The sequence below is a fragment of the Penicillium concentricum genome (assembly GCF_028827145.1).
Source record: "Penicillium concentricum strain IBT 3081 chromosome Unknown utg000003l_segment0_segment0, whole genome shotgun sequence".
Lineage (NCBI taxonomy): Eukaryota > Fungi > Ascomycota > Eurotiomycetes > Eurotiales > Aspergillaceae > Penicillium > Penicillium concentricum.
This window is the reverse complement of record NW_026622756.1, coordinates 24,833-50,910: the sequence shown is the minus strand read 5'-3', so window position 1 is coordinate 50,910 and position 26,078 is coordinate 24,833. Positions and strand designations below refer to the sequence as shown.

Genomic DNA, 26,078 nt, shown 5'->3' with positions numbered 1-26,078 from the left:
ATGGGTATTTAAAAAGAAACCCATAAATAATCCTAATCCGGATAAGGATTATATAACTAATAGTAATAAAACTATTAGATATAAAGCTAGGTGGGTAATTCAAGGATTTCACCAAAAACTAGGGGTTGATTTCCTAGAGACCTTTTCTACTATATATAGAACTAAGTCCTAGTATCTACTATTAATAATAGCAGTTAATAAAGGTTGGCTAATCTTACAATATGACGTTAAAAACGCATTTATATATACTATTATAGATGCTGATATATATACTACCTTACCTAAAGGAGTATATAATAACCCTAATAAATGCTGTTATTTAAAGAAAGCATTATATGGTCTAAAATAGAGCCTACGACTCTGGTATAAATACCTATCTAACGTATTAGCTAAATTTAACTTTAGGGTATTCCCTTATGATGAGGGAATATATATAAATCCTAAAGATAAATGTATATTAATATGTCACGTTGATGATATATTAGTAATATATAAAGATTTAAGCTATATACGTAATATAGTAGCTAAAATTAGCAACTATATTAAAATAGAAGAAATAGGTATAGTGTCTATGTTTCTAGGTAATAATATCAATATTAATTACCAGACTCAAACACTATTTATAGACCAAAAGGGATATATAGAGAAACTATTAAATAAGTTCTCGATATATAATAATCCTAGTTATAAGCCTATTAAAATACCGGGAGAACCGGGGCTAAAATTAAGAAAGAATGATATAAATGCAAGCCTTGAAGATATTAATGAATATCAAAAACAAATAGGGTCTTTACTCTATTTAGCCCTAAAAACTAGGCCTAATATAACCTTTGCTACTATATACTGCGCTAGATATATGAGTAATCCTAGTAAAGAGCATTTTATAGCTCTTAATAGGATATAGAAATATCTATTAGCGTATCCTTGTTTAGGATTAGTATATAACTGCTTAGGAAAAGACCTATATATAAAAGGCTATTCAGACTCTGACTGGGGTAATGATTTAGATCAAAGAAAATCTATATCTGGCTATATATTTAGCCTATCCCTAGATATAGGGTTAAATAATCCTATAAGCTGGAATTCTTAACTATAAAAGACTATAGCACTTAGTACCTGCGAAGCAGAGTATATGGCTTTAAAAGAAGCAACTAAGGAAGCTATATATCTAGCTAATATATTTAATGATTTAAATATACAGCTAGAACTAGGATATACTATAAGTATACCAGAAATCTTAGTTAATAATAATTCAGCTAAGAAATTAGCTAAGAATCCTGAATTTCATAAGAAATCAAAACATATTGAAATTATATACCATTTTATAAGACAAGCTATAATAGAAGGAAAGGTTAAAATAACCCAAATACCTTCTAAATATATGCTTACTGACTTCTTAACTAAGAATGTCAATAATACTCTACATAAGTCCTTAATTAATCTAGCTAGACTAGATAATATAAAGGATAAAAAGGAGTTATAAAGCACTCTTTCTAAATATAATATTTTATCCTAAAAGGTTTTGATCATATACTGGTTTTAATGAGACTTTATAGCAAATACTATATATCAATAATCCCTATATAACTATATAAGGATTAAGGGGGCATCTTGGTATAATAGTATATTATAGTAGAGTATAATGGTGTGAAGGATATCATATATAAATTACTGGTAACTATTACTATATCTAAGGATATACTAATAGTGGTAAACTATATTATGATTCACTTCTAAATCGCCATAAATCGTGAGATAATATGATATCTTATATTATCTTATATTTGCCTCCTAAAATGTCTATAAAAAGGGTGACAGTCTACTCTCTAATAGAATAATAATATACTTCTTAATATATTCTCATCCATATACATATATCTTTATCTCCTATTTAGGATAAGTATAACCTTCAATACTATATCTTATATAATCATATTATATAAGATATTCCTTCCTCTATAAAATATAAAATATTATAACCTACTATTAGGCTATAATATTCTATCTGCTAAATTACTCACAAGCCCGTTTAAAACGATTACTCCTAGTTATATTTATTTTCTATAATACTAAGCTATAAACTCAATACTAAATAATATAGCTAAGAAATATATATTTTATATAACTCTAGGGATTTCCCTATTTATCCTATTTATCGGCCCTTAAGATATTTAGAGGGCCGCCCTCTAAGGGTAAGAAAATAACCTGCCCGACCCACGGGCAGGCGTCGCCTACCCTCCGCCCGTAAAAGTGCGGGTCTACATGCGGCCCTTAGAGGGCCGCTCGCGGGCGGTTATGAGGTCTATCTATTTTAATAAAGAGAAAAAAGGATGAAAAATCCTAGTAGTTTTAAATAATTTATTAGTGAGATTTTATAATAACTATAATAGTTAAATTTTACTCTTTATCTTTACTTCTATTTTTACTTCTTTAGTTTTATCCTTTAAATTTTTATCTATTAATTTACCCTCCTACCATTTTACCCCTATAACCTCTCATAACCTCTCACATCCTCCGAGCGAGTATACCCCTAGTCTATACTTCCGCCCCTAGTAAGCAATATATTATTTAGCGATATATAGGAAGCTATAGATTAGATTAATAACTTATCCCCCTCCACTATAATCACTCGCCTAGTCAACAGGTGCTGGCCTGAAACCTAGCATTCTTTACAGCGGGGACCCATAAACATATCATCCCACTCATGCTTTTCTCTCTTTGCTTTCCTTCTCTAGTCTTAGTATTTTAGTTGAAGTGCACTCTTTTCCTATAAGAACTGGCCGGTAACATAACCTCACTATTTACTTTAACTACTTTAGTCTCTAGCACCATAGATGGTTTCTTTCTTCTCCACACAACTTGAGATTTTCCAGAGCATACATACTACATTCCATCGTAGATCTATAGGCTCATCTCTCACACTGACTCATAGATGCTACTAACTAATGGTTATAATTATTATTTAAACACAATTGTGGTTTGTGAATTATTGTTCAAAATTATCATGTTATATTACCATTATACTCGTACGCCACCTGGGTAACCGTTCTTAGGCAATAAGAATATATTATTGATAGTGGTTCTATTGAAGATATAGAATGGCTCATCCTATCACAAGGCGCATTGAAATATTAAATACATTATCACATTACTATCCTGAAGATAATAAGTATCATGAGAAATTACACACTCATTGGACGATATCCAGGACCGAACACCGCAGAGAAATACCCGAATAGGCATTCAAGAAGGCAAGAATAACGTGCACGAAGAAAGGTAAACATGCAAGCTGCTTACTGGGCCTTTGAAACCTTCGCCTTGTTTTCCCTTCGGCGCTTCAGCGCATCTGGGGTGTACTCTGTGTCAAGAACATAATCCCACCACCGGAAGCTGCTGGAATAGTTGCCGATGAACTTCTCATGGTGGAGATCGTGGTGATCGGCACCAGCCCAGAATGGAAGGAAATGGTGAAGACTCCATGGGAATTCATAACCACTGTGAGCATCAATGGCCTGGAACAAGCGCAAGACGATCCAGATATACATGGTAAGAATGTGCAGTTCACCTGTCATAGCACACCAAACGATTGGGCACCCGATAGTCCCGAAACCTAAAATCATCACTTCAATCGGCGAGGCATATTCAGCAGCCAAGCCGAAAGGAGCCGAGTACTGGTGGTGAATTTTGTGAATGGCCTTGTAGAGGGGACCCCAATGAAGAGCCCGGTGGGAGAAGTAATGCCAGGTATCCTCCATCACAAAGAAGATTGCAATCTGATATGCCATGGTCCAAAGGGTAGGGAATGGGATCGAAGTTGAGAGTCCACAGAATTGTGCCAAGGGGTGGAAGAGCCTAGCATGCACGTTAGATACTCAAAAATTACAAAATGTGGGAGATATTCAATTCTTACCAGATCTGGGGCAGTTCGACAGTGAAATGACTCAAGAGGACGAATTTGGCGCAATCCCACTGTTCCCGTAGCGATGGAATCTTATTCTGCATGTTATTAGAGGTGGCCCAATGGACTGAAGGGGTGCTACTTACACCCTGAATCTTGTAACGATTGAATAGGCCCAATGTGTCGATGAAAATCCATGGCAGCGAGCGACCGAAGTAGACTATTTCATGCATGGCGAATGACATAATTCCAGTGGCCAGGACATCATTCTGCATCCAAGCGTACCAGGCTGCCCACAACCTCTCTGCCACATTCAGGTCGGCATTGTATTTGCCAATCTCCTCGAATTGGCCCCAGTATGTCCCTGAGGACAAGACTGTTGAATTCCTATAAGGGATGTTAGGGACTATGACAGGTAAAGGACATGATCACTGTACATTATCAAGGTTGTTGTTCTCAGAAAGTAAAGAGAAAACCAGAAACCAGAAATCAGGGTTCAGGAAGCAGAAAGAAAAGAAGAAAGAAAAAAAGAAAAGGGGAAGATAGACGCCGAACCAAAGCCAGAGTCAAGAGGTTATAAAAGAAAAAGGGAGAATATTACGAGATAAAGGATAGTCCAATCCCGATGTGGCGAGATCAACTTTTTTTTCCCCCCCTGAACGTAGGGGTAAGGCCACTGGTAAGCCGATATCCGAGATCACCCCACCGGCATAAAATCAGGTAAGATGGAATTTACTGCTTTCTGGTTGGTTGAAACTCTCCTATATTGCTATATACTCCATAAATTTTACGATTTGATTATATTTTTGACTTCTTCTTTTTTGAGATTGGCTTCGGAACTATGTACAACATCTAGACTAACTAGTTATGTGTTCTCTAGTTAACTGTGTAGGCTTCCTGTTTGCACTGTTTGCACTGTTTACACACTTTGCACACTTTGTATAGTTTGTGTATATTTATATTTATATATATTTATACAGTTTGCACTGTTTACGCTGTTTACAAACTCTACGCATGACGACATCAACCTTAATTCCTTCTGTTATTCCCTACAATATCCATAAAAGGTACCTCTCCCAGGTACTATGGTCAGCTTTTGAGGGTATACCTCATTGGAAGATCCTGGGATGTCTGTTATACGAGAGTGAGTGTGACATAATCCCCGAAAAACAAAACCAACACTGTATACTCAAATTGTTTTTCCCACAGAACTGTTTGTGGCATCAACGCTCAGCTTGATCGCCTTCAACAACAGACTGCCAGCTCGCAGAGGTTCGACGCCACGGATTTATCCACCGAATCTCTTGAGTCAATCGGTCAATTGCAAGATCTCATCAACTCGATTTCGGTGACTTCCAAGACCCAATCCCTTCTCTCTCCCAATCGGTTGGCAGACTTACTTTCGGATACTTTCTCTCGCCTCCAAGTACAGACCACTTTAGGCGAAGGAAATAGTGCACCACTCTCGGACTATGTCTGGATAGTGACTGCAAAGGCTGCCATTCAGGCATCAGGACTGGTCATGAACACCCTCCTGGATCAAACACTCCAACTTCATGATGAGACCTATTACTGGGGTGAGATGCTAGGATCTGTCTGGTATAGCGGTCTGTATGCCGTCCAGAAATCGCCAGCGCAATTCTGCCGGTGGACGAAGGATGCATGCGTCGCTCAGACCTATCAAGGAGCCCCATCCATCACTGCTAGGTGGACCCGCTTTTACCAGATTGCCCGCCAAAGTGCGTGGAAACTCGGGGGACACTCCATACGCGCCAAATTGCTATCCCCAATTAGATCATCTCGGGCAGAAATGCGACAGAAACGAGACTTGCTCCTGGAAATGAAAGACCTCCATACCAGCAGCCTTGGCCTTGTGATGGAGGGATGGCATCTTTTTGAAGCGAATGACTCTGCGAGTTTATACCCCGGGACCATCAATGCACAATGGTGCGATGCAATTCACAGAGCAGTGGTTCTAATCGAAGCCATTTTTCAGCAGATAGCACTTGAGCCTAGCACTCACGAATTGGAACAGGGAGTACTTGCCACTCTGGAGAGGGATATTAACAACATTGGAATGCACACACAGGGGGGAATTCAATGCATAAACCTTTGGATTTGATTGAGCGACTTGTGCATATTCTTCGAGAGAAGTTGCCAAACCATACCACTTCAATGTCATTATTTATTCGTCGCCACGGGCGCCCTTCACGCATAGTCCGCTATTGGTTACCGGTCTCAGCTGCTCTCCTTTCAGGAAGCGCATCAATGAGATTTTTGACCAACCGACGTGAGGAGATCATCCAGTCGATTGTCAATATCGGTTCCACCACTATCGATTTCTGGGGTAACTGGGTTGTGCACCCAATCCGAAAACTCATTGGGACAATCAGACATGACGAAAAAAGCGAGATTGCGATAATGAGCAAGAATAGCCTGCTGGCCGATCGAGCGAGTCTAGAGAGAATGGTAGTAGACTTTGTCCGCGATCGCCCGGATCTTCACCAGGGTGTGGTGGCGGATACCACTGCCATCGTGAATTCTGTCAAAGAGGGTGATTTGACCCCCGTTCTAAAAGCATATGAAAGGGACCTGCGGTCACCATTTGTTGGAACCGTTAGAGGCGATCTCATTCGTGCCCTCCTGATCCAGATCCAGAAGACGAAGGTCGACGTGGAAATTGCCATCAGTGGTATCGATGCCTTGCTGAAGAGCCAGGAGCTTGTATTTGGGTATGTGTGCCCCTTGTTTGGTCTTCTGCTCCCTTTTATTCTCTAATCATTGATGTTATTTAGATTTGTTGGGTTGACTCCTGGAATTTTGGTTTCCTTTGCGACCATGAGGTGGCTAGGTAGCCTTCTCGGCAGCCGACGAGGATTGCGAAAGGGCAAGCAGCGACATGAACTAAAACGTGGATTGCGGTATGATGTTCTCGAACTGGCTTATAACTTTTCACATGGCTAATCTCAAACATGCAGGAATGTGGCCCGCATTTTGACTTCTTCTGAGGTTTTATCCAATGGGACTGTCGCTTACAAGGATTCTGGACAATTGATCTGTGAGGCAGAGGCTCTCCTTCAACACGTGAAGATAATTCCTGGAAGCATGCAGTACGAAGAGTTTCGAGAAGACATCCAAGATCTTTTGAATGTTCAGAATGGAGTGGACAAGCAACTTCGCGTGATCGAAAGGATGAGATGGGCATATCTCCAATAGATGTGACAACCTAGTTATTTCCCAAGTACTCGATTGTTTTTTATAGATTAATATGAAATATTAGAGGGTCACATATTGACACAAATCACTTCCGCAGCTATAGTATCTTCTATGGTTGAGCCTTAAAAATGTACAAGACACATGATACTTGAAACTTCCAATTTTTATATTCAATAGCTTAACATGAATATATTTATGAATTCATATGCCAATATATTCCAATATAATATGACCTTGGAATATACTCCAGTCCGATTGCTTACATAACTTCCTCCTTACCGTAGTTGCGGTACCCGTCATCACCTCCAGGTGCATCATTTGACCTCCTTTCCCATAAAACACTCCAAAATCTTTAGCTCATGCTTGGCTGTGGATCTCTGCTTAAGAAATCTACCCTTTCCTCCTTTTTATCAGCCTGGATCAGTTCCAGTACTTGACAAAAGCTCCTGATAAGTCCTCGGGGCATCTTGGGAAACCCATCAACCTAAACCACTCTGATTGCTCCGATTCATCCTGCAGCAACATCTACCTCTTCTGCTTTACCCCCAAACCACTTCATCAAAACCAATACCTCTTGTCACCCGACTTGACGAATTTCCGGATCACCTCTCCTATCCATCTTCGTGCTGCTAGCTTCGGCGCGCTTCACTTCTACCCAAATATCGCCATAATCCATAATGGCTGGCACACGGAATTATGATTTCCTGGTCAGTATCCGTTCAAAGCACAAATTTCTCCCCAAAAAAGCCCAGCATTAACTTTATCATAGATTAAACTGTTGTTGATCGGGGACTCGGGCGTGGGTAAATCATGTTGTCTGTTGCGATTCAGCGAAGACTCCTTTACTCCATCATTCATCACTACAATCGGGATTGACTTCAAAATTCGTACGATCGAGTTGGACGGCAAGAGGGTGAAGTTGCAGATCTGGGACACTGCAGGCCAGGAGCGCTTCCGCACTATCACGACGGCATACTACCGAGGTGCCATGGGTATTCTGCTAGTCTATGATGTGACAGATGAACGATCATTCCAAAGTAGGACTCTCTCCCTTTTTCCCAGTTAAATGTGTGTCGCTGACCATTTTATGTAGACATCCGGACCTGGTTTTCAAACGTCGAGCAACATGCTAGTGAAGGTGTACACAAGATTCTCATTGGAAATAAGTGCGACTGGGAGGAGAAAAGGGCGGTTTCTACTGAACAAGGCCAACAGCTCGCCGATGAACTCGGTATTCCCTTCCTCGAGGTTTCGGCCAAGAACAACATCAACATTGAGAAGGCATTCTATAGCCTTGCATCGGATATCAAGAAAGGGATGGACACCTCCAAGACTGAACAATCTGGTTCTCAGGGCGTTAATATAGACCAGCAAGGCTCCGGTTTGAATGGCAACTCTGGGGGCAAGTGTTGTTAGTTGTATCACCCTTTTGTCTTTTTGTTTGTCCACAATCTCCCCGTGCTTTAAGCTACATGTTTCTTATTTCCCCTCTTTTCTCTGGTTTCTCTTGTTTTTGTTTTGTTACATTATGTGCCAAGATCTGAATGTCCAAGTTTTATGCCTGAAGAAGTTGGCATGAACATCCGAGTATCATACAAATTTGTCCATATGCTGTTTTCTTTTTTGATACCGTAGTTTATGTTTATAACATTTTATTCAATCTATATATCTCTATAGGTTTAGACCGTACATATATAAACTTTGGATATAAAAATAGATGACACACTCTTTGAATCAAGTTAAATCATATAACAGCCCAAAAGGCAATAAGAATATATTTACATGTATATATACATATAAATATATATCTGGATTATTCTCTTACCTTAAATCTCTCTCTTTCCTCTTATATTTTCAAATCGACATCCTTTCGAGGATCTGTTTTTCGGAGTTGCCCCTCCCCCAAAAAAAAAAAAAAAAACTCGGGAGATTTCTTTTTTTTAATGCAGTAAAATAATCCAAGCTTTTTAACATATCCGAGAGAGAGAGAGAGAGAGAGAAAGAGAGAGCAAAAAATATATCTCCGAAGTCAACTTTCTTGACACTTTCTATCATGTCTGAAACCCGCCTTTTCACTGCCCGTCCATTGTCAAAGCAGCAGGCACGGAAGGACCTGAAAGATGCATTTCGTGTTTATCTATCTTCCACTTCGCTAGCTGGTCTAAGGCTTCAAACAGAGAGCATCTGCATGCTGAAACAAGGGGATGGCCCACCGCAGACTGTCATAGCATGGTACGCGTCAGAGAATATCCAGAGCACAGTCGTGCAAATATCAAGGACACTTCAGGATTGCTATGACATCAAGATCGGAGAGAAAGTTTCTATCACCAGGGCTGAAGGCTCCCTAGAAAACATCGACCTAGTGACATTGGCGGATTGTTCAGACCCCGAGAAAATTGCCAAACATGGCTCAATTTCAGAAAGCGACAGATCCCACTGGGAATGGGCCCTGGAGGAAAAGCTTCTCCGATGCGGGTGTTTGACCACGGGCTTGGCTTTTGAACTGGAGCTCAAGGGCCAACTCAGGAGTTTCCGAGTGGTTAACATACGTTCACAGAGCCCTCACTCTAGTCATACCCTTTTTCAATTCACAGAGGCTTCCAAGGTTTCCCTTGGCCCAGTCACAGAAAGAAAAGAAGAAAAACCATCAGGTATAGCGGTGCAATCTGCCGGTCTTGGAGGCCTATCCCGCCAGATTGACGACATCAATGAAATCTTGTCTGACTTTAACATTGATCCGCGGAAGCCGGCGATGCCATCATTCTACGAGAACACCCGTGGGATTTTACTCTATGGACCAAAGGGGACTGGCAAAACAAGTCTTCTCGGACAGATCGAGAAGGCTGGCTGGAAACAAACATTCAAAATCGACATGTCAACGTTGGGCAGAAGTATCAACGAGGGCGAGCTTAAGCTGCGCAATATCTTCCAGGAGGCGGCTCGCTCTAACCCCAGTGTGATCATCATCGACCAGTTGGAATTTATTGCCCCCAAGCGAGCCTCAATTGAGTCTCAGTCCCTTGCGTCTGTCCTTTGCGAGAATCTAGATGCTATCCGAAATACATCGATCCTCGTGGTGGCCGCAACGAGGAACCCCAATCAAGTCGATGACGCCCTCAGAACGCCCCATCGACTTGGGACAGAAATTGAGATACAAGTCCCTACCGCTCAGGACCGAGCTGAGATACTCCATGCGATTCGTGGGCCAGTATCTGCCGGTTTGACCGACGAGCTTGTGGAACTACTAGCAGAAAAGACGCACGGATACGTTGGAGCTGACATTTTCGCCCTTCTGCAATTGGTCTGCCGCAAAGCCCGACGACGAGAACTGCTAGGACAGAATACCACAGCCATATCGGTGGACCCGATCGACCCATATAGCTGGCACCACGGAGGTTCCATCGATGATGAATCGGCCATCTCATTGGAGATACAAGAAGCAGATATTCTGCTTTCCCTGCAGGAAATCCGTCCCACGGCCATGCGGGAAGTGTTTTTGGAAACCCCAAAGGTGAGATGGTCAGACATCGGTGGACAGCATGATATCAAAAAACGCCTTCAACAAGCCGTTGAGCGACCCTTGAAGGTAAGATCTGTATTTGAATCCCAGAGAACCATTGCTTTGAAGACTAATTTCTTTTTTTTTAAAAAAACTCTAGCATCCTCAACGGATGAAGAGACTTAACGTGAAAAGTAAAAAGGGTGTCTTATTGTATGGGCCACCAGGTTGTTCCAAAACACTGATGGTCAAAGCCCTAGCCACAGAGGCAGGGTTGAACTTCCTGGCAGTCAAGGGCGCAGAGATTCTCAGCATGTACGTTGGAGAGTCTGAGCGATCATTGAGAGAGATCTTCAGAAAAGCCCGGGCAGCACGACCAAGTATCATATTCTTCGACGAGATTGATGCCATTGCTGCTCGACGCAGCAGTAGTTCGGGAGGAGTCAATCTTCTTACGACTTTGCTAAACGAAATGGACGGTATCGAGGAGCTCCGAAACGTGTTGGTCATTGCTGCAACCAACAAGCCCGATGTCTTAGATCCTGCATTGATGCGACCCGGGAGGTTGGACAATATTCTGTATATTGGCCCTCCGGACTTTGAGGCGCGCCGAGAAATCTTACGCATCTGGGCCAATAACTCTGTGGTGAACCCAGAAGTCGACTTGAATAAGCTGGCATCTCTGACCGAGGGCTATTCTGGGGCTGAGATTGTGAGCATCTGTGAAACCTCTGGAGATGCAGCACTTGATGAGGAGGAGGAAACACAGCAGGAGCAAGATGTGCAGTGGAAACACTTTGAATATGCACTTGGACAAGTGCGGCGGCAAATCACCGATACTGTCATTCAAGAGTATGAGAAATGGAGAGAGGGCTAGAGGTAAATACATAAATACATATTCATGTAGACTTTACTGTATAATAAAAGTTAAAAGTTCTTGATTTGAAGTTGAAGTGCGTATAAAGTGTCCCTAGGTGATTACCGAATCAAGTTAGTACCAAAATGAATATCCCTTCCCTCAACCTCTCTCTCTCTCTCTCTCTCTTTAGTATTCCAAGTTCCTTTCTCTTTTTGAATTTTCTATTTCAATTCTTGTTTTATCTACAATTGCTTAACTCTACATATTCAATTTGTACTACTTCAAACCCTGGGATTCATTTGGCGCGCCGTGCGCTGAATCTTCAACATGTCCTTGAGATCACCTCGCGGACAATCACCTCTACGTTCACCGGACCAGGACCAGGACCGAGCACGGTCGCGTTCGCCACGTCGCTCAAAACCCCGAAGTGAAAGCCCATCCCGAAGCCTAACCCGAAGTCCATCGCAAGGACGACGCGATCGCTATCGTTCAAAAACCCGATCCAGATCCCCGTCGCGTGGAAGAACTCGATCTCGCAGTCGCAGTCGCAGTCGAGGTGGTCGACGTTACAATAGCCGGAGCGAAAGCCGCTCACTTACTCCCAACCCCAGTCCTCCGAGAAGTTCCAAGGTAAGTGCCGGTCTATTCCTGTGATACCAGTGGTGACTACCTTATCTATCAACTTAGAGAGCTGACTTTCCCTCCTTCTCGACAGATCGTGGTAGAAAAATTGACAAAAAATGTCACAGAAAATCACATCCGAGAGATCTTCGGGGGCTTTGGAGAGATAGAGTATCTCGATCTTCCAATCAATAAAGCCTGTAAGACTCGCTTTTTGACTCGCACTTCGAGATTTGTCTGTTTCCTAACAATCTTACAGTCATGACAAATAGGGGGACTGCGTATATTCTTTACTACGACCCCGCTGACGCAGAAGCAGCCATTGCCCACATGCATGAGGCTCAGCTTGACGGGGCCATCCTGAATGTCTCAATCGTTCTCCCCCGCCGCAAATTCTCACGCTCGCCACCCCCTGCGTCAATTCGAGGGAATGGCGGTCGCCCAAGATACGGCCGAGGGCCATATGCAGGCCCGTCATCCCCGCCCAGACGGCATGGAGGCAGTCGACCCACAGAGCGCCACGACATATATAGACCCCAGACTGCATCAAGATCACGATCTCCTGTTCGTTCTCGGTCATACTCATCTCGATCCCGGTCACCACCGCCGCGCCGAGGTAGCCCTCGCTCAGACTCGCGGCATCACCGACGCCGGAGCCCAAGCTACAGCAGCTACGGTTACAGCAGTCGAAGTCGCAGCCCAAACCGGAACCGAGGTCTCAACCGAAATTAAGCTTTGAACGCTTCGCGGTCTTTTGTCCTGTTATTTACTGGTTCAGCACCAACGGGGGGTTGCGCGTGATCTTCGGTGCGGGCAACTGAATTTCTCTCGCAAGATATCCAAAACAGCTGGGTTTAGGCAACAGTCAGCAAATTCCACTACCACTTTTAATGTAAGAATTACAGGATTTTGCGCTACTTCCACCATGTAGCTGATATGTATGCTCGGTTGTTAAGAATTAGGATAGACATGTAGTTAGGTACCATACGGCACAAGCAGTAGGAACAAATATAACAGCGGAAGACGGAAAAACTACACTTTTGTATGTATGACTTGAATAGAATGTATTACCTCCAAAAGAAAATAAATCATCAGAAGAACGAACACCATCCGATGTACATTGACGCCAACTTCTTCTTATCCGTTGCTTGTATGATCAGTTCATCCACCTGACCATCCACCGAAAGTGCAATGGGCTGCTTAGACATGAAGCCACGGAGTTTGTTTCGAACATCTTCCAAAACACCAGCTGGTGTGTCCGGGACATTCACATGGGTGCGACGCTAGGAGTAAAGAGACTTGTTAGGAGCTGACTTGTTGAGAACCGGGATTGAAATGTACTCACCCTCTTCCCAATGAAATCGGTTGTTGGATCATGCAAAAATGTCTCGAGTACAGTCATCAAGGCGTCCTCATTCTGTCGCAGCAGGCTGAGCGTGATTTCACAAGTCCTTCTGAAGGGACCTATACCTCGGAGATTAGCGTGAGAGTAAAATTTGAGAATATCTTTCAAACTGACCATTATAGCCGTAAGCGCCAAAGGCATCGATCATGTTATGAGTCAGTCGGAATGGTACCACCTCGGGCTTTTCGAACGTTTGACCCTTGTCAAAGAGACAGTTGAAATCAACATGTAGGAGGCCGCCTGTTCCTTCCTCAAATGAAAGGTTTTCGCCATGTCGATCACCCAGACTATGTATAGGAAACAAAACTGGTTAGCATGGTGGGAACTGGGGCAATAGGCGAAAGCAGATAGAAAGTCCTTAAAGAGAGTACATACCCAAGGACATATCCCACCATTGACATCACAGCAGAAGACCGTGTATACCTCAGTCTCGCTGTAAACCATGCCTCTGTTTCAGGAAACATCTCGATGAACCATTCATGGAGAACTGGCGGCAGCCTGTAACTGTCAGTATAGTGGAATCACGGGTGATATCACGGAAGATTTACTTGGCCAGAATGTTAGTGGTGAATAAGGGTAACTTTGCGAATGATCGATCGGCGCAGATCTCATTCAGATTATGTCTGATCTCGTTGTACTGTTGCACACATTAATAACATAGCCTAGGTACCGTATTAGATGTGGTATACCTACGTTTGGTGAAATGCCCCTTTCGCGCAGCAACTTGATGACAATCTCTCTCAGTGTGCGGAGGTTATCAACCCATTCAATAAGACCGCATTCCTCATTTAGAGGCGTTACGGCGTATGTTTTGATGTCTGTTCCGGGTCAGCCTTTAGAATGGCCTAAAGTTCATCAAACCACTTACACATGCGCCGCTTGCTTGATTCGACGTCTCTCTTTAGGAACCGGTTGATCATGTTGTTAAATTCCATGAGACGTTGATCCTTGCGCAAATCATCTTTGGGTTTACAAAGTGCGTTATAGATCTTCCCATCAGATCCTCGCAGGCTGATTTTGCGTGGCTTTTGAAGCGAGTTCAAAATCTGTGCTTCATCCAAAACAGCTAATTTCTGTTAGTTTGTCTTTGCGGGAAGCGGAAGTTGATAAACCGTACCCTCAATAGTTGTTGGATCCCGAGGGAAGGCCCTGAAGCCTTTGATGTATTCGATGTTCTGACTGGCAGGGAGACTAGGGATCAACATTGCCTGGAAAGGCACCACTAATCGGCATGGCGCGACTTTATGATTAAACCCTAGATTGCGACCGAGTTGAACTCGAGATGACTTTTCCTCCACCGGAGCGAGGCATAGTTGAAGTAATTCTTCCGAGAACTTTGTACCTTGAGTGATCATGCGACGGATTTCCGACGCCGCTGAGGATTCTCCCTTTGACTTGTTACCGTAGTCCTGAACAACGTTAGTCTCTTGTACTCAGTTTTGGACGGATCGGTACTTACTATGATCTTCTGCAGGCAATTATATCCCCTTTTAGCTCGCTCCTTATTGGAGGACTTGACAACGGCAAGGACGGTCCAGAGACCTTGCTGTGGGAAGTTGTGAACCGCCTTGGCTACAATCCGCGTTAACAGATCGTAGACTGTGATGTTAGGGTGACAGATCCTCGCAACCACTTGGGGTAGAATTGTGAACAACTACAAACCGTCAGCGAGCTTTCCGGGAAAATCACATCTCGTAAACTCACCAGAGCCGCTTGTAAGCGCTTGTCGATGAATTTCTTCAGTTGTGCATGCATCTCATCAAGGCTCTTCTTGCGTTGCGCTTGTGTATGCTTTTGAAACTCCCTAGTGTGTGGTAAACCGCCCATTAGCAATTGTTTACCAATGGCCACACCAGTAAACTCTTTCTTACTCGTTATCGCCTCTTTTTGGATCAATGGGCTGTTCAACAATCGAGGCATGTTCGAGCCAGAGGGTCAGAAGCTTGGGTAAAGTCTGGAAGACATATTTGGTCCCATATGTTAGCGAGCGAAGATAGTTATCAATGACAAGTTTTGTGGCTTCTCCACTCAGGCTGTGATATTGGTCAGTATCAGGTAGAGAATGAGAAATCTGATAACTGACTATATCTGGGCTTCTTTTCCCATGGGCTTGGCCTTCTCAGACTCCAAAATTTTGTTGTAATGCTTCCCCAGGTAATAGTGTGCCCTTTCCCACCTGTTTTCCCGTTAGAACTGACCGCATCTTACCAGTGATAGTTCAACTTACTTTGGATACAGCTTGATGGCCTCCCGGTATCTCTGAACAATCGCCTGAGAGTGCGTCTGACCAGCCCTGTCTGTCCACTTGGCTAGCATAAGATGAGCCTAGACGAGTCAGTATTCTACTTCCATGTGAATGTATCCGGTAACTTACAAGAGCAGTAGACTCGTTCTGATGCTGCCCACGACCTGAGAGAAACGACATGGCTTCAATTTCGACCGGAGAAGATGTACCCGGGGTACCTTCATTGGCAGAAATCGCACCCTCTAGAGTCTGAATGGCTTTTCGATGGTGTCCGTCTTTCCAGAGGAGTCGCGCGTGTTCGATGGAAGCAGATCTGTCTTTCAACCGTGCTGCATTGAGCATCGAGTGATACGCTTGACTGCTGAAATTGCCTTTCCTTGAAAGACGAGCACTGGTGAGCCATGCAGCGGATATATCAGAATCTGCAAATTCGCCCCTGTATGATAATTTTAGCTGTCTGTTTCATGTTTTCTGGATCATGAACTCACGTTAGCTCCATTGTGGCTCGTCTCAACCCCAGTAGGTATTGTTTATCGGAAAGGTAGCCACCCAAAACATCCAAGCGTCGGTCTAGGGTACTCAGCAGGCCCGGGCGCGATTGACCTGATTGTGCTTTAGCAATGGATTCAACCTCCGACAAAGCATGTAACCGGAGCATGTCGTCATGGCATGATTGTAGTGATGCCACCGAGTTTGTGTTTAGTGATCGGGCAACGTTGAGCCTGAGCTCGTTGATTTTATCAGTAAATGCCTCGTCTTGCTTTTGACGAAGAGCATCAAGAGCTGAGCCTATCCCAACGTTGAACTCTTCGGTTCCTTGTTTGGCACAAAGGTCGAGATAACCCTCTAGCTTGTCCCATCTGCCCATTATCCATGAAGCTTCAACCGCAAAAGGCAGGAACCGTGAAGCCGCTGACTCGTTTTCTTTAAGAACCTCGAAACGAGTAAGAATAGCATCTAGATGACGGTGAGCAAGACGATAGAGCATGCAAAAACTGTCTCATGTTTGATCTTACCTTGTTGACCAGATTCTTTGAGACAGGTCACAAGATTCCATTGCGCATCGACGTTGTCAGGCTCCTTCTCGAGTTGTAGCTCATACCAACTCTGCGCCGTGGCCCACCTCCCAGCTTTCCGGTGCTCAAGGATCTGCTGGTCAATATCAAGTGCAGACAAGTGGCTTGAAATGCCTTCGATTCCATCAGGTTCGTCAATCTGGCTATAGATGTCTTGTAATCTTTGGTATAGAGGCTCGAGGCTGGATCGCTCTTGTAATTCGCCGTGGAGCTTGGATTTTCGAATGTACTGTTCCCAGTGGAAAAGTGCTTTGGAGAATGATTTACATTCAACAGCGCGCCTAGAGATGATCTCTGGCGGTATTGAGGATAAGAGATTTTCGACAGACCTGATCTGTGATGAGTATTTATCAATGAGCGCGTCGCGGTTTGGATCTTTATGGGAACGACTCGTTTGGTTGGAATTTTGATTGAGGCCATTGAGATGCTTTTTCTTTCCTTGAAGCCATCTAGACAGGTAGTCTAGCACTTCAAAAACGCTCTACCGTCGGTGTAAGGGCTATCGTCAACACTAGGAAGCTCGGTTCGATTCCACGGGGATTCTCACCTGGCTACTACTTATGATTGTCTCGCGAGCATTGTTATTTGTCTCCGGAATAGGATGTGAAAGAATACTCATCAATTCGTGTCGAAGATTTTGTTGTTCTTGTTCGGTGCCTCCCACTATGCGATTCAAGACCGCGAACGGTAAAAGGAATGAAGAAATGGAAATGTCTTGACCCTTCACAACACGACTCGATATCGAGAAGACCATTTTTGCGTTGTCTCCATTCCCGGTCTGTAGAAGATCTTGCACCAGTGTTCGAAGCCACTCACTGTGGGTCAATTTAGGGGAAAAGAGCGGATAGTTCACCTCGGTATGATTGGTCACGACAGTGACCGTGTAGGTAGATGTAAGAAAGGGCGTAAGAGTGTTGCGAACACTTTCCGGAAGCTCCATCCAGCGTTGATACTTCTCATCGCCTTGCAAATCGCGAGAGCGTTGGGTTAACACCGCATTCAGTTTGCAAAATTTGAGTAGGCCTTGCATGGCCCATGCCAGAAACCCCTGGGCCCTAGTATTGGAAGCAGACAAGAATGCCTCGACCAAAACATGCTGGAGGAAGAAAAGAATGAATGCGACTGTTTCTTCCATTCTGTCAAAGTTGGACAAGACAAGTATATCCCTCTTCTCTTTGATGGTTTCAACTCGGTTTGGATCGAGGCAGCCGACGAGCCCTAGACATTGAGCCGACAATAGGGTAATGCTGTCTGAGGTGTTACTGAACTTTACACAACAGTCCAGCAATGACCTAGTCAGCTGAGCAATCACAGGGTCAGGTTGTTCGCTCAGAACAGAGTCATGGAGAAACTCCTCATTTGCTGACAGAAAAGGGGCCAATTCCACTAGAGCCTGCTCAACAACGGTGGCATTCTCACTCTGGCAGCGACGAATCAACGCCAGAAATTGACTTCGAACGTCCATTTGCGCTCTCAGGTCATTGATTTTGGCATCAAAGGAAGCCATCTCTGGAATGGATGCAAGCGAAGGCATGGTGTTGAAGGTATCTCGTACAAGACTCGAGTGATTTGTCAAGATATGATCGATGAGTTGACATGCACGGTTCCTGCTCTCTTCGGTCAGATTATCCCAATATCTAATCACAATCGCCAGCGTTTGATCAATTATTGGCTCAAGGTCCTCTTCACCAAGAGAACTGATCAATGTCTTCCACGCGGAGAATGCATAATCACACAGTTCCTCGATCTCCAGTGCGGATCGAAGACATGCACAAACCTGCGATGTTTAGCAACGACAATTGACTGCTTCACAGGGCTGTATACATACTTGAGGTAATGCACTGCTCACATGACCCTGGGCGATGTTGATCATTTCTTCTATGGCTTTGATATTTCTTCTCTTCTCTGCCAACGTTTGTCTAACTTGGAAGTCGTTAATGGCATTTGCGAATTGTGTGATAATACCGAGAACGTGCTCCTCAATGAAATGACTTAGATCCGCTTTCTTTGACGAACTTCCATGTGTAATCTTCCGCGGAACAAATGTGGCTAATCGATGGAGAGCTTGGTTGAACTAAAGGGACTCTCATTAGCAGTCCAGAAGGGGTGGGGGAAAACGAGAACATACCCTCTCTTTCTTTTGCTCACCCGCATCGCCAAGGCTCTTCAGCAAGTCACAAGCAATGAGAATTGGTTCAATCCTCACCAACTCCGCCAAAGATCGACCCTTGAATGCAGGGTCTATATCTGCTAAAAGGGACATGATCATAACCTCCGGGTTGTCTGATTGCTGAGATAGGAGGAAAGCGAGGATTGCAGCCAGATTATTCTTCTCCGAGCAAACATCAAAGGCAGATTCGCCTTCGTTGCGACTAGCCCCAATTCTGCAAATGATGTCTCGTTTTTGTGTCAAAACCAGGTAGGGCAAGACATGGACTTCTGTCAACCGTAGAAACCCATCAACCTTCATGCCAAGCAAATCACATAGCTGCTCAGCCATATATGGGCGAGATTGGAGGTTCTTGACCACTGTCACCGAAAGAGTCCTCCAGTAAGGCCGAAACAGGCCAGCAGGTGTTAGGGAAAATTGTTGGGCAAGTTTGGATAACTAAATTCAGAGGTAAGCTGTCACCATACCTGTTGGAATGAAGAGCAAAGTAATTGGAAGTATAATCCCAGGGATACTCACTTCGTTGTATGCCACGGCGCAAACGTAGGGGTTTGGATGACCAAGGTACTCCAAGAGCCGAAGAAGAATGATGTTCTTCTCTTCATCTTCCGAGACACTATATGTGACAAATCGTGAGATAAAGCAACGGAGTTTTGGGAAGTAGAAACGCACGTTGCCAGCCCACAGAGTGTTATGATACAAGCTTCCTGTAACGGCATATCATCTTTTCCGGAAATATTTTTAAGCCACTCAAGCACAACAACGAAATTGGTCCGACGGATATCTGTTGGTAGATTTGAGCGAACGAAAGCTACTACCGAATGCCTATATAATTGTCAGTATCCATTGTGCTTTTAATATGGCCATGGAACGCACCCAGTTGCAACACGCAATTCTCTGATTGAGCTCCGGAGCGAGTGAAGACAGAATTCACCGGAGGGAGAGTTTGAAATATGCATTTGAATGGAATTTGGGGCGTGCATCAGAATTCTTCTGAGTGCAACCATTGCAGATATCCGAGGGCCAGGCGTGCGCGTAAGCCTTGGTAGGATGAAATTGAAGAGTGACCATATCTCCTCAAATCCGGGATGCTCCTCATTTCCCGCACGATCATTCTGATGCTGATCCGTATCGCATGTTGGACAAAAGAGCGTGTCTCGCTTTATGACATCCGAGGGCTTCCTCAAAAGCTTCTCTGCCGTTGCACAGCAAATTTTACCTAGGATGTCTAATAGCTCGGTTTTTTTGGATTCGAGAAGTTCCTCATAGGATGTTCTTTTACATAAATAAATCAGCATTTTACACCTCGGGGTTTATCCCTTTGTCCACTTACTGGATGGAAGTGCGCAGATCTGCCATCGTTTTGCCACAGTCGGATTGAAGAATGGCTGATATATTTCCCACAAGCAAATGAAACAGGCTATGACTGGTGGACCCTGTTGGTGGACCTGGAAGACACAGCCGTTTCGATGCCCGGGCATATTCATTCGGCTCCGCCTGGTGTAAGACCCCAGGTCTCTGAAATACAATATCTGACTTCTCAGAGCCATCCCCTGGTAACCCTTTGGGCGAGCACACTGTCAACGGCAATGCTGTATCTAGAAGCTGGGCATGCAAGGTCTGGAGTGGACTCTGATCTGGTATTAGTTCGGTAACCCACCTGTGCCATATATGAGAGACAGCTTACCCAGAGACACGACTCAAGGGACTGGAAGTTGGAATTGCCATCTTTGACTTTGGTCAACACTGGAAGCAGGGCTTCCCTCAACTGTTGCACCAGATGCTGAGAGGACTTTGCAGTTTCTGTCAAATCGCACAAGAAGCGACTTAAGATAGCCTGGACAGAAGGCATCTTTTCTAGATTCTCAAGGCTCAGGAAGCCACATATGCATTGAGACCAAGTAGAAGTCAGGCTCATGTTTGAGAGCAGTCCAGCCAAAGTCGATTCTGGTAAGCAGCATCGGTGCAAATATGTCAAATATTGCAAAGGCACAGTTTCATCTTCCGATGTGAGTTGTGCCCCTTTTATTTGCAGCCATTCAATAATGACTTGTCTAAGGCGATGAAACCCATTTAGTACCCACGAGAAGTTTTGGCGGAGGATGAAATCATGATGTTTTGCACGGTATTGCATTTCGCCCTTCGGATTGAATGAATCAAGCAATTGACATGCCAGAGAAACTGTCTGCGCGAAGCCTCCAAGGGCCGTGTTGCTCTTGAATAATCCAGGAGAGAGGCCAAGGTTTTGAATGTCCTCAATAAGCGATCCATCTGCGGCGGGTATCGACAACACTCTGAGGCGTATATTCCAGAAATTGCTACGTTGAAACGTTTCAAGAGAGCACAAAACATCTAGCGAATGTTAGTTTGGCCTAAGGTCCTACATCATCGGGGCAAGAAACGGACCCGATGTGCAAGCACGCAGAAATGCAGCAACGGCATAGCTTGCGGGCAATAACCGGGCTTGCTTGAACTGAGAATAAGCTAGGCTCGCGCAAAGAAGTTGGATCTTTTCTCGAACTGTTTCGGATGTCCAGGTGGTGGCGAGTCGGATCAGTCGTAGGATTAGCCATGCGAATAGAGGAGCATGTATGTCCTCGCCCAGGATGAAAGGGTCGGAGGATTCCCACAGAGCTTGGGGGGCTTTCTCAATGCTAGCTTGAATGATATCTAAGCAGTCGAGAACTTGCCCTTCCAGATCTTGCTCTGATTCGCTCCTGTTTGGGCTAATCTCTAGGCCGGCCTTTAAGACAATGCATATGAGTTTGTTGACATCAGTGACATCTTCATCAACGCGTAGTTGAGTCTGTATTTCACTAAGGAGTTCCTGGCGAAGCTGTGCAAATGTTTCCCGGGTTATATGTGATTCATTTCCTTGGGTTGCAAGATGCGGTACGAAACGCGAAGCAAGGATGGACGAGGCAGGTTCAGCTCTCCAAGCGTGCCCAGGCGCGGTGGCCCGTTCATTCTGTCCCTCGGTTGCCATATGGGAGACACATGTTAATATCAGGGTTGAAGTTTCAATTCCTCGCGTTTAAAAGAATTTCCGAGGCTGGGTTGTGTTCGTGTGGATGTTTGAAGTGCGCAGATACGCGGAGAGACTTGATATGTCGACTGACACCTGATGCATCAGGCATCAGGTATCCACCACTACATGCGTGCATACATTCTGCAGTATTATCAGAGCTTATGATGCACGGTTTGCAAATCTATGAATTGGCCTTATATCAATTCAGATAAAGGAGTAAAGGTATTGATGAGGTCTTCAATATATGCGGCAATTTGAATTCAAAATTGGCCACAGTAGATACATATATATTCTAGAAAATATAATAATAAATTATAGTATTCAAAATCGAGACAGGTGATATAATCCAAGAGATTCAAGAGAGATCCCTATATAAATATCCATTGCATCATGTTGGACCTTGGATTGTGGCTCAAAAGTTGGTCAACCTCACTTTCGAAATTTCGGGTGCCACTGCTCTTTTACCCTCTTCTGACTCCCTTCACTTCCTGAGATACCTGATTAGTCATTGGAGTCAACTCAAATAAGCTTAAAATCTACTCTAGAGGGGAGAACTTTCGAATTGGCTATGGAGTTCAAGGGTGACCCTGTGGTTGCGGAGGATTCGAGACATGGACATTTTATGAGACAAGCCTTGTTGATGGTACGAAACTTCTTGATGCCGAGGAATCAAAGCATACTCACCCAGATACCAGGGCGAGAAGGCTCTTCAGTCAGGCGAAACTCCCGTTGGTTGCGTTCTGGTGCACAACGATCAAATTGTGGGATTTGGCATGAATGACACAAATAGATCTATGAATGTGGGTGACTTCTAAAGATGCCAATGCATAGAAACTGCTGACAACCCCCAGGGAACGAGACATGCTGAGTTTATAGCAATTGCAGAGATGCTCCAAAGCTACCCCAGGTCAGCATTGCAATCTACTGATCTCTACGTCACGGTCGAACCCTGCGTTATGTGCGCTTCTGCGCTAAAGCAATACCGCATCCGCAGTGTGTACTTTGGGTGCGCTAATGATCGATTTGGAGGCACTGGAGGTGTTCTTTCATTACATTCCGAGTCAGTACATCTCAACGCCGGCAACTGATCGTGTAAGGCTGATTGGATATAGCTCCTCAATTGACCCATCATACCCTGTCTACGGTGGGCTGTTTGAGAAAGAAGCAATTATGTTGCTCCGTCGTTTCTACATACAGGAGAATGAAAAAGGTAGGAGTTCGGACGCACAGCCCCTAACCTTGACTACCTGCTGATTACATGACAGCCCCTAACCCCAGACCGAAAAAGAATCGAGAGTTGAACACCAAATTCGAAAATGGCAATGAAGAAGCGCCAGCAACCTGGTAACCCACAAGGCTCGGATTCGTGATGTCTCCAAACATTTCACTATACCTTCAGGGCTAGATTGAATCCGTTTCTGATACAGACGGGGAATAATTGGATCCAAAGGGCATCTCCATGTAAATATAGAAAGCGTTAGGGTTGATCGGAACTGGAATCTGTGTTGCGAATATCAATTGCGCCCCCAAAAACACACACAAAATAAGATACGTGTACAAATCTGCAACACTGAACGGAAAGGCTGCCCATCATTCTTTTTTTCTCTCTAGCTGATGGTGTATATTCATGAAGAGCCAGTACGCTCTGCCTCCAATTCCTGCTCGGCCTGCTGGTAGTATTTGGCAGTGTCCACGCCATGCTGATACAAACAATCAACATCATCCTTCTCAGATTGACTTAAATGGAGTACTTACTTGATCATGGTTGACAAAGTTGAACCATGGGATAACATGGATGAAAAGTTCTGAGTACCGCGAGTTGCGGGCTGCCATGCCTTGTAGATTGGACGACATTTGGGATTTACCGTACAGAGGCTCGCCCTTCTTGACCTTGTCGACCATCTCACGAGTATCCATTTCGACCTCTCTAGCATTCTCGGTGAAGCCGTAAAAGCGCTCTGTGAAGGTGTGAGTTGAGACGTCATCAAAAAGAAAAAGTGGGCGAGGGTTCCGGTGGAGGGATATGGCTTACGGCAGGATCGCTGATAGAGGACATGAAGACCGCCAAGCAGACCAACAGCTGTGGCAAGTCGCATAACGGGGGCGAAGCCACCACGGCCTACATGTGACGGGCTTGCTCTCTCCATGATCCAGAACGAGATGGGAGCAGCCGAGGCCATACCGCCAGCCACGGCCCAGTCGGAAGGCCGGGCATATCCGAATACCCGTTTCAAATGCCTGAGAAAGATGTGAGCTTGTGACAAATTCTTAAAATCCGGGGTAAAGCGTACGGGTCGGAATCGATCAACTGTGGGATATGTTAGCCAAAGACGTACGCGAACGAGCAGTTTGGGACGGAAAAGTATCAGTCCCAGTTCATGCTGGATATATCATACCGGGTAGTCAGTGTTAGCCCGCTTAGAGGGCACAATGGCTGTTTTGGTATCGGTCGCCATGTTGCTTGAGGTGTGGATGTGCTGGCGTTCGAGGTTGAAGTTCTGGGAGTTGGAGGGAGAGACCAAGCTAACTTTATTGGGTCTAGTACAATTAAGGCGGACAAGAGGCCCGTTAGCCAATCAGAACGCAGATAACAGGCTACTCGCGTCACGCGTCAAGGCGGCATCTGATTGATTGACATGCGGATATTCCAAGATAGTATCTCATACACAGTTGAATTGCTCCAATCCAGGTGCCACCGCTTTTTTTTTTTACCCTTCAGACATCGTGATCTTCTCAAACCGGCTCCTTGATATAATTGCACCTACAGCAGCATCTACGCGCGAGTGGAACTATGGCGAACGCGAACGTTTCAGACCGAGGAAGCTCACCGACAGCGGGTGATTTGAACGATCTTTTTGATTATGACATCGGCTTAGATGAGATTATTCCGGATAATAATGCCCCAAATTCCAACAGCACCAAGGCCGCTGGGACAGGGGAATCGGCACTTGGTTTGGGTCTTGATGAAGAAGTCAAAGTCGCAAAGAAACGACAACCTGTGGCAAAACTAGATGAGGGCCGGTGAGTCTCACGTGCTTGCTTGCTTCCTGATCCTGATTGAAATCTCTCTTCTGTTTATGAAGAACATCTGGGGCTGCAGTAATGCTGATAAATAGGCTAGTTTACTCTCACAACCAGGCATACCCAAACTGCGACATACTGCCAGACAGAAGCTGAAATTCAAGGGCAAAGGACACGAGGTTCGCTCTCTTGTGTATCTAACATACCTAAGGCATGACTAGTGTAACTGACTTGGGTTCGCTATAGTTCAAGGATGCCGCACGCTTGCTCAATTTTTACCAGCTATGGCTTGATGATCTATTCCCACGCGCAAAATTCGCAGACGGTCTGACAATGATTGAGAAACTGGGACACTCCAAACGCATCCAGGCCATGCGACGAGAATGGATAGACGAGGAGAAACCGAGACTTTTCGATGGCCCTGGACCTACGCGGGAAGAGCTCGAATATCGCCACGTCCCCAAGAACACTGCAGATTCCAATCAGAACCCTGCCGGGATTACTCAGGATTCGGAAGAGGCTACCGACCAAGACCTGTTTATTCCAGACCCAAGCGAGAGCGCGCGGCCTGCAATCAGCTACCCTGAGCCCGAGCCCGAGGACGATGATTTGGATGATCTTCTCAGAGAACAGGATGAGCCGATGACTGCTTTCCCCCCGAAATCCGTGCCTCGTCTTCACGGGTACCAGATGACGATAACGACGACTATGATGCTGAATACGAAGCGATGAAGGAGCTTGGGATGTAACTGTGAAGGCACCTTGTACAATACATAGATTTTAATGATAGTAACTAGTGGAATATGTCTAACCTCGGGACAAGCCCGCTGATACCTGCCAGACCATACCCGTTTAATGAAATCACCTAGGGGATGTATGGCTCAGATAGGGATTGAACCCCAAATGAGTCTAAAACTAGAATTACTAGGAACGACACATTGGATAATTTTGAAGAAAGGGAATTAATTTCAAATAACGTGCTAACGGATGACAATAACCGGAGATTGCAAAGAGACTCTTCATGTACTACCCCGGAAACG

General features: G+C 44.6%; 10 protein-coding genes across 10 annotated transcripts; 7 read left to right on the top strand and 3 right to left on the bottom strand.

Annotated features, from left to right (window-relative positions):
- Positions 1-3,293: 3,293 nt before the first annotated feature.
- Positions 3,294-4,302, bottom strand: N7517_007904 (sterol desaturase family protein; the record flags this gene model as incomplete). The annotated part of the gene is made up of 3 exons (XM_056725634.1): positions 3,294-3,852; positions 3,911-3,996; positions 4,045-4,302. Coding segments are annotated over 3 exons (903 nt in total), but the record flags the coding sequence as incomplete, so codon positions are not given.
- Positions 4,303-5,025: 723 nt separating this feature from the next.
- On the top strand, positions 5,026-6,020 carry N7517_007903 (Nuclear control of ATP synthase 2; the record flags this gene model as incomplete). The annotated part of the gene is made up of 2 exons (XM_056725633.1): positions 5,026-5,042; positions 5,108-6,020. 2 exons carry the CDS (start codon positions 5,026-5,028, stop codon positions 6,018-6,020), a joined length of 930 nt encoding a protein of 309 aa, XP_056576484.1.
- Positions 6,021-6,073: 53 nt separating this feature from the next.
- N7517_007902 (NCA2 family protein) lies at positions 6,074-7,114 on the top strand (the record flags this gene model as incomplete). Its single annotated transcript, XM_056725632.1, has 3 exons — positions 6,074-6,630; positions 6,694-6,819; positions 6,877-7,114. 3 exons carry the CDS (start codon positions 6,074-6,076, stop codon positions 7,112-7,114), a joined length of 921 nt encoding a protein of 306 aa, XP_056576483.1.
- A 677-nt stretch (positions 7,115-7,791) lies between these two features.
- srgA (Rab family GTPase srgA) lies at positions 7,792-8,530 on the top strand (the record flags this gene model as incomplete). The annotated part of the gene is made up of 3 exons (XM_056725631.1): positions 7,792-7,821; positions 7,884-8,151; positions 8,208-8,530. The coding sequence occupies 3 exons, from the start codon at positions 7,792-7,794 to the stop codon at positions 8,528-8,530; spliced, it is 621 nt and encodes a 206-aa protein (XP_056576482.1).
- Positions 8,531-9,167: 637 nt separating this feature from the next.
- N7517_007900 (putative AAA family ATPase) lies at positions 9,168-11,490 on the top strand (the record flags this gene model as incomplete). Its single annotated transcript, XM_056725630.1, has 2 exons — positions 9,168-10,700; positions 10,774-11,490. The coding sequence occupies 2 exons, from the start codon at positions 9,168-9,170 to the stop codon at positions 11,488-11,490; spliced, it is 2,250 nt and encodes a 749-aa protein (XP_056576481.1).
- A 309-nt stretch (positions 11,491-11,799) lies between these two features.
- On the top strand, positions 11,800-12,197 carry N7517_007899 (ATPase AAA-type core; the record flags this gene model as incomplete). The annotated part of the gene is made up of 3 exons (XM_056725629.1): positions 11,800-11,929; positions 11,979-12,102; positions 12,188-12,197. 3 exons carry the CDS (start codon positions 11,800-11,802, stop codon positions 12,195-12,197), a joined length of 264 nt encoding a protein of 87 aa, XP_056576480.1.
- Positions 12,198-12,352: 155 nt separating this feature from the next.
- On the bottom strand, positions 12,353-21,975 carry atrA (protein kinase MEC1; the record flags this gene model as incomplete). The annotated part of the gene is made up of 26 exons (XM_056725628.1): positions 12,353-12,755; positions 13,201-13,376; positions 13,439-13,557; positions 13,613-13,785; positions 13,874-13,996; positions 14,047-14,135; positions 14,192-14,316; positions 14,367-14,564; positions 14,616-14,907; positions 14,958-15,152; positions 15,203-15,302; positions 15,370-15,531; positions 15,582-15,674; positions 15,726-15,823; positions 15,873-16,179; positions 16,232-16,700; positions 16,760-17,300; positions 17,367-18,596; positions 18,648-18,893; positions 18,948-19,427; positions 19,509-19,605; positions 19,662-19,814; positions 19,866-20,264; positions 20,323-20,621; positions 20,677-21,341; positions 21,396-21,975. The coding sequence occupies 26 exons, from the start codon at positions 21,973-21,975 to the stop codon at positions 12,353-12,355; spliced, it is 7,812 nt and encodes a 2,603-aa protein (XP_056576479.1).
- A 610-nt stretch (positions 21,976-22,585) lies between these two features.
- On the top strand, positions 22,586-23,365 carry N7517_007897 (nucleoside deaminase; the record flags this gene model as incomplete). Its single annotated transcript, XM_056725627.1, has 5 exons — positions 22,586-22,660; positions 22,713-22,817; positions 22,869-23,077; positions 23,130-23,227; positions 23,283-23,365. The coding sequence occupies 5 exons, from the start codon at positions 22,586-22,588 to the stop codon at positions 23,363-23,365; spliced, it is 570 nt and encodes a 189-aa protein (XP_056576478.1).
- Positions 23,366-23,642: 277 nt separating this feature from the next.
- N7517_007896 (putative NADH-ubiquinone oxidoreductase 21 kDa subunit) lies at positions 23,643-24,473 on the bottom strand (the record flags this gene model as incomplete). Its single annotated transcript, XM_056725626.1, has 5 exons — positions 23,643-23,717; positions 23,773-23,975; positions 24,050-24,255; positions 24,309-24,325; positions 24,414-24,473. The coding sequence occupies 5 exons, from the start codon at positions 24,471-24,473 to the stop codon at positions 23,643-23,645; spliced, it is 561 nt and encodes a 186-aa protein (XP_056576477.1).
- Positions 24,474-24,808: 335 nt separating this feature from the next.
- N7517_007895 (Chromosome segregation in meiosis protein 3) lies at positions 24,809-25,770 on the top strand (the record flags this gene model as incomplete). The annotated part of the gene is made up of 3 exons (XM_056725625.1): positions 24,809-25,038; positions 25,139-25,217; positions 25,285-25,770. The coding sequence occupies 3 exons, from the start codon at positions 24,809-24,811 to the stop codon at positions 25,768-25,770; spliced, it is 795 nt and encodes a 264-aa protein (XP_056576476.1).
- Between the last annotated feature and the right edge of the window lie 308 nt (positions 25,771-26,078).